The sequence below is a fragment of the Quercus lobata genome, chromosome 11 (genome assembly GCF_001633185.2).
Source record: "Quercus lobata isolate SW786 chromosome 11, ValleyOak3.0 Primary Assembly, whole genome shotgun sequence".
Lineage (NCBI taxonomy): Eukaryota > Viridiplantae > Streptophyta > Magnoliopsida > Fagales > Fagaceae > Quercus > Quercus lobata.
The window spans coordinates 12,395,808-12,407,646 of record NC_044914.1 but is presented as its reverse complement, the minus strand read 5'-3'; the positions used below and the strand labels follow the sequence as shown (position 1 = coordinate 12,407,646).

General features: G+C 33.4%; 1 protein-coding gene across 1 annotated transcript; it reads left to right on the top strand.

Moving 5' to 3' along the window:
• Nucleotides 1-4,319: 4,319 nt before the first annotated feature.
• On the top strand, nucleotides 4,320-10,214 carry LOC115967484 (G-type lectin S-receptor-like serine/threonine-protein kinase RKS1). The gene is made up of 7 exons (XM_031086589.1): nucleotides 4,320-5,649; nucleotides 6,925-7,053; nucleotides 8,403-8,602; nucleotides 8,775-8,985; nucleotides 9,140-9,377; nucleotides 9,618-9,768; nucleotides 9,846-10,214. Exons 1-7 carry the CDS (start codon nucleotides 5,364-5,366, stop codon nucleotides 10,146-10,148), a joined length of 1,518 nt encoding a protein of 505 aa, XP_030942449.1. The 5' UTR covers nucleotides 4,320-5,363; the 3' UTR covers nucleotides 10,149-10,214.
• Nucleotides 10,215-11,839: the final 1,625 nt, after the last annotated feature.

Here is an 11,839-nt window from a genome sequence, read left to right as displayed (position 1 = left end):
TGCCACTGCTCCTTGCTCCCTCCTCCCTCCTCCTTAATGGCCTCCTCCATGTCCAACATTCTTTGTGTCATCTACCTGGTTTGATCCTTCTGTGTGAAGCATTCATTTGTACAAGTAAAATGAGCTCATTGTAAATTTTCTATTTATAAATGTTAAATATTTATGCTTCTAAAAAAAAAAAAAATGTTAAATATTTACTGTAAGGACGCGTTTCGTGGCGGACCGTAACAGTGTCGGGTTCGCACGTGAAAAGGCCCCTAACAATATCATTTGTAGAGCGTGGGTTTGGAAGGCTAGGCCTTGGTTGATAGGCGGTGGGTTTTTCACGGTGTTCGTACCAGTTTAAGTTTTCCTACACCCCTGGAGTCTTTCTCCTGGAGGTGGGCTGGGAGGCTCAGGTTTCTGGCCATTTTTCCCAACCCCCTTTTTAGGTTACTTATTTTTCCTTTTATATTTGCCTGCGTTCATTGTCCTTCGTCCACGTATTGGATCAACTTTTCCTAAATTGATATTTGTCCCATCAGCCCATATTCAAAGTCGTTGGGGGTGGTTGTAAAAGCCAAAGAATGCGGCTTTGTCAGGTTCAGAGCATTGAATGGCAGTAAGGGCAGCTTTCCCTGGATATTTTAGATCTTTTTTCCGAGTTTCAGTTTTATACCATTTTTACCCTTCTTTACGAGGGGGAACTTTGGGTCTGCCGAGGATTGAACTACCCTCGGCGGTACCCAAAGTCTATTTCGTTGAACTTGGGCCATAATCCTCCTCGGCTTGGCCCATAAATCATTTACACCCTACATTTACAAAAGCCTTTCACAATGGCATAATTCTTAATGTAAAAATAGAATATATATATATATATATATATATATATATATATATATATAATGGAAAATGTTTTATAAGTATTTTTAAAATAAAAAATATATAGGAAAAGTATGTTATACAAAATCTTGCATAGATATATGTGAGCATGTACTACCAATGTTTTCTTTTCGGGTTTGAGTTATCTCTAGTACTTTTTTAATTGGAAATTCCTTTTGTTTTAAGGAGAAATTGTCGCATCATCCACTAACTAAATAAAATGTGGAAATTAGAATCCACTACCCTTGCCATTATATATTTAAAACAAAAGAAAACCTCCAGTTAAAAAAATACTGGAGATAAGCCAAATTCTTTCTTTTCTATATCCAAAATCGATCTTATTTACAAACATAGTATTATGAATATTTTCAATTTTTAATCTTTTTTTCACTTTAAAAAGTGGGAATCCATGTTCTCTATAAAGAATGAATCCAACCATATTACTAAAATACAAAACTATTAAGGCTCTTTTTGATTGAAAAGATGAAAAAGTAGAAGAATAGAAAATACTTTAGTTTATCATCATGTGTGTTTGGTTGGATGATGGAAAATTAAAATGATGAAAAATAAATATAAAAATTTCCTCCTTACTAAAAAATAAAACAAGAGAATGAAATATATAATTTGTATGAATTTTTTGAAAAGTTTTTGGAATCGGACAAAAATGATAGTTGGTGGCCACTTGTAAGGGGGGAGGTAATAGAAGAGAAAAAAAAAATCTTTGTGTGGAAGGACAATTAAGTCATTTTGACTTACCTATCCGTTTTCACTTTTCACCTTAGTTTTCGTCCAGCTTTAGGAAGAAATGATTTGGTGAGCTAGGTCCAAAGGTAGCTGGCCCCACCTTTTTGCTCAATGTTTTGCATTGTTAACCAAACAAGACAAAATTTGATGGTTTGAATCTAGATTTCTGTCAAAAGTTTTTCCATCTTTCCACTTTCATCGTTACCAAAATATAAGCTCTACAAATGCAGAAATGCTCCTCTCAAACATGTGCTGAAAAGATATAACATATATGAGTAGTTCAACAGGTACTTCAAGTTTTACTACACTTACAAACTCAACAATGAATTCCATAAATTTTTCTCCAAATATTCTTTAAGAAACATAAATTATAGGTGAAAATGTCCTTTTGATTCCTACATTTTGGACCAATTTCAATTTGTTTCATAAATTAATTTTGCTACTAATGTAATCCATAAAAAAGGAAAAACGATTTTATTTTAGTCTTTGTGGTCAACCCACTAAAAAATATCTTCTATGTGATAGATGAAGTGGCCTGTTGATTGACATGATGCTGACGTAATAATTAAAATATTATTAAAAAATTTTCTTTGATATTTTTTAAATGTCACGTATAAATTAATAAAACATTAAATCGAAAGGCCAGATCAAAAAGTTCAAAAACATTTTAATTCCTCAATTTTAGTTTAAATTAAAAACAAACAAAAAAAAAAATTACTTTTTTTAGATTAAAGATTGAAGCTCTCTGTTCACCCAAAAATATTGAAGCTCTCTCTCTCTCTCGGTGGATTTGCTGGGTATTGTATAAAAAGGTAAAATTGAGGTATGGATTTTGGAAATTGGAAAATTTTGATTAGGTTTTTGGAACGGGAAGATGATGTAGTACCAGGACCAGGTAGGGCATTTGGAGACGTGGTTATCGCCGGCGATAACGAACTCGGAGACGCTGAGAATGCCTTTCTCTTTGAAGGCAGAGACGGTGCGAGGACCTGTGATTCTCTCCACCGTTAACACTTTATGAAGCTTCTGCATCAGATCCATCTTCTCTCTCTCGCTCTCTCTTTGTGGAAAACCCTGAGGTGGGTTTCCTGGTTCAACTTGCTGAATTGTTGGGCTTGACTTGGTGGGTTTTGAGGTGGGTTTCCTGGTTCGACTTGTTGGATTGTTGGGTTCTACTTGGTGGGTTTGCTCTGAGGTGGATTTCTTGGTTCGACTTGGTGGGATTTGTTCGGTTCTGAGGTAGGTTTGCTGGGTTCTAAGGTGGATTTCTTGGTTCGACTTTCGGGGTTCTGAGGTGGGATTGCTAGATTTGCTGGGTTTAACTTGCCCGAGATGGGTTTTTCTGGGTTTGAGATTTTTTTTTTTTTTGGGTTGGTTATGTAGTATTTTTGGATTAATTTGGTACTTTGGGGCTTTGGGATTTTATGATTTTGCTGGTGTTTGAAAAAATGGTGGATTTGAGATTTATGATTTTGTTTTTGAGCTGAATTTTTTGGGTTTTTTTGTGTGTTTGTTTCTTAAGAAAATTTTTGGGTTTGCTATAGTTTGTTTGCCGGGAAAGAACATGAAGGTCATGTTTAGGAAAAGAAGAAATGTTCTTACGAAAAAAAAAGTATAAAATAAAATAAAATATAATTATATTAATGTTTATTTTTAATTTTTTTTTTGAATTTTCTAATCTAGCCTTTTTTTAATGTTTTATTAATTTAAATCAGACGTTGGCATTAAAAAATTGCCAAAGAATTTTTTTAAATAATATTTTAATGGTCACGTCAGCACCATGTCAGCTAGCAGGGCATTATTTTTGCCTTGTAGAAGATTTCTATTAATGGATTGATGGCAGAGACTAAAATAAAATTGGTTTTCTTTTTTAGGAACAAAATCAATTTTAGGACCAAAATGGGAATTGACTCAAAATGTAGAAATCAAAAGTGCATTTTTACCTAAATTATACAATCTAATAAAAAAAGAAATTCATATATTGACAACAACAATAAAAAAAACACACAGATATATAAAGTTTACAATTTTCTTTTACGAGTTTTTATACTTTGAAATCGGTGCATAATAATTTCATTATCAATACTACAAACTACATCTCTTTCAATATACATAACAAAGCAATCCTTCATCCACGAAATATATAACAAATTATGAAGTAAAATTTAATTTTATTGCCATAAAAAAAATTGAAGGTATTCTCAAAATTTTTTTGAAGGCTACACAAATAAAAAATTTTAAATTATTATATATATATATATATATATATATATATAAATTTAAGGAGGTGCCGCCCCTGGTCAAAAATTGTGACCTAGACTTAAATTAAAGTTGCCAAAGAAGACCAAAGTTTTGTCAAGTATCTTTCATTGAGTAATACTATAGACACATAAAAATGCATAATTTTGTGCCACAATTTGCCATATGGTGAGTTGTGATTAGTAAATGTATGATTGTGGGTTATATGGAGATAAACTTCCACTACTTACAACTTGCCACAAGTTGTAACACAAAATTATGCATTTTTTATGTCACCATCGCATGACTCATCTTTCACTAATGTGAACGGGTTTTCAAGGTAAACATGATTTGAGCGTGTGGGTCCTTGACAACTTGACGAAACCTTGCATATGTCAAATAACTCATTTAACTTTATTTATAAAAGAAGAACAATTGATTTTTTTTTTTTTTATATGGCTATCAAGCTTTCTATAGTCTATCCTAACTCATCAGCCACAAGTCGTATTGCTGTACTCTTCATTAGAAATCCCATGAATCCTGCTAAAGGGAATACATCATTGCTTCTTCTCTCCCTTCTTCTTGTTTGCCCAATCTGCACTTCCCTTGACTCCATAACACCAAACCAACCCCTCAAGGATGGTGACGGTCAACTTCTACTCTCAAACCAAAAAACCTTTGCGCTTGGGTTTTTCAACCTTGGCAGTTCCAGTCACCGCTATGTTGGAATTTGGTATAACCAAATCACCGAACAAACCGTTGTGTGGGTTGCAAACAGAGACACTCCTCTCAATGATGCCTCTGGAGTCCTCTCCATCAACGGTAAGGGAAACCTTGTACTCCACACCCAAAATCAAACCACTCCTATTTGGTCCACCAATGTTTCTTTTTCTGTCTCATCCACAAATAATTCTATGGCTAAGCTCTTAGATATAGGAAATCTTGTTTTGGTTCAACAAGACAGCCAACGTTTTACATGGCAAAGTTTTGATTATCCCACCGATACTTTGCTTCCGCTCATGAAACTTGGGCTAGACCGGCGAACTGGGTTGAATCGGTTCCTAACATCTTGGAAGTCCAAAGATGACCCAGGAATTGGCGACTACTCATATCAAATGGTTCCAACTGGGTATCCTCAGGCATGCTTATACATGGGTCGGACTCTATTATGGCGTGCTGGATCTTGGACTGGCCTAAGATGGAGCGGTATACCCGAAATGATATCAAATTACTTCAATGTTAGCTTTGTGAATAATCAAGATGAAACCACCATTATGTACAATATATTTTCAAATTCTATTGACCCCAAAGTTCTTGTTAAAATGGTGTTGGATGAATCAGGAATTATGCGACGGTCCTTATGACAGGAGACTACATGGGTCGAATATTGGTCTGCCCCACAAGAGTTGTGCGATAAGTATTTGAATTGTGGTCCAAATAGTTATTGTGACCCACACAATTTGGTCATTTTTGAGTGCAAGTGCTTTCCCGGATTTGAACCCAAGTCATCTCATGATTGCATGAGGGAAAAGCAAGGAGTGTCCATATGCAATAACGGAGAAGGGTTTGTGAAGTTGACAAATATGAAGGTGCCAGATACTTCAATAGCACATGCGGACATGAGTTTGAGTATGAAAGAGTGTGAGCAAAAGTGTTTGAGGAATTGTTCTTGTATGGCTTACGCAAGTGCAAATGAGAGTGAGGGAGGAATTGGTTGCTTGACATGGCAAGGGGACTTGGTGGACGCAAGAACATATCCTGAAGCAGGACAAGATTTATACATACGTGTGGATCCGGTTGTATTAGGTACTTTTTCATCTTAAAATTTTGATAAAACATTTTACAAAAATACACAATGAGTTCCCTCACCCCATTTGGTGGTTAGGTCATCGGTTTGATGAGCTAGGCAAATGATGTTGGTAGCCCAGTGGTTAGAGCCACCACTCTAACAATTAGTGCCAACGTTCTGGTGGCTAGAGCCATCACTTTGGCAACAAATGGTAATCCGGTCACTAAAGCTACGTGCTAGAGGTTTGATTACCGAAACCACCATTCTAGTGGCCGGAGACATCACCCTAGCGGTAGTTGGCCCTTGTCTGGTTGTTGGAGACATCGTTCAAGCTAAAATTCCAATAGTCGGGTTACTAGACCTCCTACACTAGCGGTTCTGGTGACTCAACTACTGATTTTGGTTGTTTGCTTGAAAATTTTTATTTGTCATACAAAACACCTTAAAATTTTATTTTATTGGTCATGTCTATTGTATTATATTAGTCTGAAATTTATACAGAATACTAGTTCAACATCTAATTTGCCCTATGGTACTAACCTTAAAGCTGATTTAGGTCACATTATTGAAAAATGATTTTCTCTATTTAAAATTGATCTATTTCATATTTCAAATTATATAGTACAAATCTAAACGAGTATTACATTCCATATGGGAAAGAATTTATATATGGTTTTGTTAAATTATCTAAAAATATCAAAATTTTCACAATTCTACCTTTTATCTATTTCATACTAATTCAAAAATCAAACGATGTGTGGAGAAGTCAAAATTATTTAAGAGTTGTATACCCTTATAACACAAGATTTCTACAATTATATTCATCACTCGTAGTAGGTCCTACTATGCAATACTTGTTTCATTTTATTTTTATATAGTTATTATAATAATGGGAGAGAGAGAAATTGAACTGTGATTCTACTCATATTAATAAGAAACACTCTCTTGGCATTGGACATTGTTGTTACAAAAATAGGTTTGCAATATTTGTTTTTTTGTTTCTTTTTTTAACATGTTTTCGGCCTCAAAAAAGAGAATCACATATGGACTTGACATTGTTGTGAGAATATGTTTGTTTTTTTGTTTTGTTCTTTTGATAAGTTGGATCTCAAAATGAGAATTGCATTTTCTCCTTTAAAAAAATAAAAAATAAAATCACATATTCTCCTTAAACCCTTGTTCCATCCCTACTCTCATTTTCTTGCAAAACTGCATCAATAAATATTTATGTTCAATTAACTTCTAAAATTATGATGTCATTTGAATAATTTTTTTTTTTTTTTTTTACTCAGCTCAATATGCTAAGAAAAATGGTCTTACTCAAAAAAAGAGGATGCTGACAATTCTGGGAGTTTCTATTGCTGTAATGTTTCTTCTTATAGTCTCAGTTGTGTATTGTTTTGTAATGAAGAAGAAGAAAGGTAAGGAAATTTAGAGCAATTTTTTTAAACCTATTTCTATACTTCTAAGGCTAGTGGACAAATGCTCCCAAGATTACTCCAATACTATGTTTCAGAGTTTATAAAAGAATAGGCTATGTTTTAGAGTTTATAAAAGAATAGGCAGAATACGTAAATCATGAAATAAAACTGAATAAAATGGAATGGAACTTGATATATTTTTCAAGCGTAGAAGTTGATAAAAGAAAAAAATGAAAAAGAACTAGATATATTTTGTTATTATACTCATAATCATTTCTTTGGATCCAAAGATGGTATACTGAAGCAGCCAAGGAAATTTTTCAAATGCTATTCTTAAACTTCTTACTTTTCAGCCTACGAATAAATGCATTAGCTCATTCCATTTGCACATTCTTATATCTACCATACACAAATGTTAAATTCAAAAGAAAGAACACTCGAAGATGACAAGATCAAAAATTCCATTTGACTTCTACAGAAAACATACATGAGCACCATTGTACCCCATTTTACAAGCCTTTCTTGGGAGGGAAACCTGTCCTTCACTGCCAGCCAAGATATGAAGGACTTGTTGGGAAAAGCAGCTTTAGACCATTCCAGTTTCTACCTTTCATTGAAACATACATGTTTCTTATTTAATTCTACTCTGAATTGCAATTCGTCCTTTGCTGCCAGCCAAAGACAAAGTATTAAGGAATGCTTAGAAGTAGCTACTTTAGACCATACCACTTTCCACCATTTAGCTATATCCATCTTGTTTCTTATTTCACTCCAAGTTGAATTCCCGTATTTAGATGAAATCCAGTACATTGAGTTGTCTAATTGTCTTAGCTAATTTTAATTGATGAAAATTAGCTTGTAGGGTAGTATCTTTTGATCTGATAAGTTTCCAAGGCTACTGCATTTCTTTCAGAATACTGGATACTTTTGCAAACTCAGAAATTGTAGTATCATACACCACCTTTTGGACAAAGTTGGGGATCAAAACACCTTCAGCATGTCAATTATCATGCCACATGGATAATTTTTTCACCCTTTCAACTAAAAGCTTCATGAATGGCCCAACCAATTCCCTGACATTTTAAGATTTTCTCTAGCCCCATTAGTAGGCCTGAGGAACTTTCACCTCCCATAAGCACTTACCTCTTAGAAAAGTGCATTTTAACCAAATGGGATTTCCTGACAATGATAAATAGAAAATTGTAAACTTCAATTTTTCCTCTTATTTTCCTCTGTTTCATTCTTTATTTTAGTGTGTTTCTCAGTTTTATTGAATTAGGCTTTTGTGTGAGAATTCCTAATTGGACAAAAATGATTGCTAGCATTATTAATTACTTGTTTTATGACAGGGATGAGGCATAGCACAAAATTAGATAGTGCTGAGTCCACTTTAACATACTTCGAGGACTCTCCGAGTAGAAGGGACCTTGATGGAACTAGAAGAAATTCAAATTTTCCATTATTTGATCTAAGAACCATTATTGCAGCTACCGATAACTTCTCTATTGCTAACAAGCTTGGCCAAGGTGGTTTTGGCCCAGTTTATAAGGTAGTCTCATTTCAAGTGTGTTTATGCATCATAAATTCCATCATGAATGTTTACGGGTACTCATTAAGTATGAATTTGTGGTGTGCAATTGGGCTTCCCCAAATAATTCACCAAGTTGAGTTTCTTTCAACAATTGTGCACTATGACAATGATATTTGGACTTTAATTGCAGGGTTTGCTACAAAATGGAATGGAAATAGCAGTAAAAAGACTATCAAAATGCTCTGGACAAGGAATAGTACAATTCAAAACAGAAGTTGCACTAATTGCTAAACTCCAACATAGAAACCTTGTGAGAATTTTAGGTTGTTGCATTCACAAAGAAGAGAAGATGTTGATTTATGAGTACTTGCCAAATAAAAGTTTGGACTCTTTCATTTTTGGTATGTCTTCTTTTTCATATTAACCTCATTCATCATCACTGGAAAACGATCCTCCCATTACAAACATATCAGTTCCAAGTAGCAAGATTTTATACCTAAGTAAAAAAGCACGAATGCAATGCAATCTAATCCAAGTTCTCACTTCTTCATTTAGATGAAACAAAAAGGACATGTTTAGATTGGGGAAAGCGATTTGAGATTATTTGTGGAATTGCTCGAGGGATCTTATACCTTCATCAAGATTCAAGATTAAGAATTATCCATAGAGATTTAAAGGCCAGCAATGTTCTACTTAACAATGCATTGAATCCAAAAATTTCAGATTTTGGTATGGCTAGAATTGTTGGAGGGGATCAAATTGAAGCTAATACAAATTGCATCGTTGGAACATTGTAAGTATGCTAGAAAACAAAGATATACTTTTTTAACCGATTACTTGACTACCATTTTTACATCTAAGGAGAGTCCAAACTACAAGCCTTTGTAAGAAAAAAAATATATTAAGGATATCTCTATAATTCGTTTTCATATTGTGTTACTTCAAATTTTACATGTATGTTAGCGCCCAAAGGGCTATCTTCGATCATTTTATATTGAGGTTCAATATCTTCCTTTTTATTGTGCTATGACAGTGGTTATATGTCACCTGAGTATGCAATGCAAGGACTATTTTCAATAAAGTCTGATGTATATAGCTTTGGGGTATTGCTGCTAGAGATTGTTACTGGTAAAAAGAATAGTACTTACCATCATGATGGTCCTTCCTCAAATTTGATTGGACATGTAAGTACATGTGCAAACAATGACTACAAAATTAAGCCTATATTGTTGAGTCTAATATGATCAATATCTTGTCTCAGGTTTGGGACCTATGGAGAGAAGACAATTCCATGAAAATAGTTGACCCATTACTAGATGAGGCATACCCTGCTAATGAAGTTTCAAGATGCATTCAAATTGGACTTTTGTGCGTGCAAGAACATGCAACAGACCGGCCAACCATGTCAACTGTTGTTTTCATGTTGGGTAATGACACTCATCTTCCTTCTCCAAAACGACCTGCATTTATTTTGATGGGTACTTACAATAGTACAAACAGATCAACGAGTGCAACATCTAATTCAATAAATGAAATATCACTTTCTAAAATTGACGGTCGTTGAAACCCCAAACTATTTGTAGCAAGTGTACAAATATTCCATTACAACATAGGATTGAGTTACTCTATGTCTACTTTGCATTACCCTTTTTTTTTTTTTTTTGGTATGAACAATTGAACATAATGTATGCACTATAAATTATTACAAAAAAGAAGATAATATATAATATTACACAAACTGTGATTGTCCAAAACTTGTGATGAAATCACTACCATCTCCTTTAGCTTTTTCTTTCAAGTGGTTTCTGAAATTAATATACAAAAAGTTAACTGCATATATATGTTTTGTGGAGATAACTTCATTGGTTTTCAGAACAAGATGTCCAAAGTTACAAAGAACTTTTCTTTTGGTGTGAAATTTACTAAGTTTAACCATAAAGATTTAATAGAGGAATGCCAAATGCATAATACTGGAATTTAATTTGGATTTCAAGGTGTTTTACTCAAAACGGAACCATTGTATTTATGAATTGTGCAAAGCCTATTGATATGCTTGGGTATGGCTAATATTTTTGACTTAAAAGAACACTTCAACCAAGACAATATGACAAAATAAGTTAGAACAACAATTTATAACTTTGATGGCAGATCCTTTTGTATGGCAAGGAGAAGTGAAAAAATGGGTGACAAAAAGTTGTAATCATTTTCTCATTTTTGCTTAAATTTGGCCCAATACTACTTTTGTGGTCACTTATATTTGTGAAGGTGCCTTATTGAGAGTGTGTGATTCTCTCCTTGAAGTTCACTTGAAAAAAAAAAAAAGAAGCTCAAACTAGTTTTCACAACATCAACATCATATGGAACAAATTAATGTTATATAGCATGACACAAATGATGAATATAATTTCAAAAAATAATGTTAGACATCTACAAATTTTAAACAATTTCAATTCGTCAACCTGCTGCTTATAGGTTTGCAATTTTATTTTATTTTTTTGGTGAAATGGGTATAGGTTTGTAAAAATTTTAAGAAAAAGAGAAGATATACATTGAGAGAATTTTAATATTTTTTGGGTTGGTTTAACGAAACTATATATAATTTCTTTGCAACATGCATAAAATCTGAATGTTCTAGATGTGCTAAACATCAGGATTCAAACCTTCATTTAGATAAAAGGTAGAACTAAATATTATACAATGTTTTGTTTAAGACATTGTTTTAAATGATATTATTTTTAACATCTAGATAAAAACACAGGTGTATTGACAACCTTTCTTAAGACCTAGCTATGATGATTTTACTGTCTTCAAACAAGAAGTGATTCAGTGATGCCAATTTATTTTTATTTATCAATGTGAATTACACAATGTCGGGTAAAAAAAAAAATTGAATGCAAGTAACCCAAATACAATTTTTTTTTTTTTTTTTTGGTGAAGAACCCAAATACAAATGTAGCCTGCTTTTCAACAGTGGCGGCTCCGGGAATTTTTTTCAGGGTGTTCCTCAACTAACCCAAATACAATTTTTTTTTTTTTTTTTTTTTTTTAATAATTTTTTTTGGTGAAGAACCCAAATACAAATGTAGCCTGCTTTTTAACAGGGGCGGCTCCGGGAATTTTTTTCAGAGTGTTCCTCAACAAGCATAAATTACACAATCTAATAAAAAAAAAAATTGTATATTGACAACAACAATAAAAAAACACGCAAATACATAAAGTTTATAATTGTCTTCTATGTGGTTTTCTTATCAAATA

Excerpts from the sequence above, each read along its gene's own strand:
- LOC115967484 (XM_031086589.1), top strand. The coding sequence starts at position 5,364 with ATGAGGGAAAAGCAAGGAGTGTCCATATGCAATAACGGAGAAGGGTTT. Across the intron at positions 8,603-8,774 it reads GTTTTGGCCCAGTTTATAAG|GGTTTGCTACAAAATGGAAT; the intron begins GTAGTCTCATTT and ends CTTTAATTGCAG. Across the intron at positions 8,986-9,139 it reads TTTGGACTCTTTCATTTTTG|ATGAAACAAAAAGGACATGT; the intron begins GTATGTCTTCTT and ends TTCTTCATTTAG.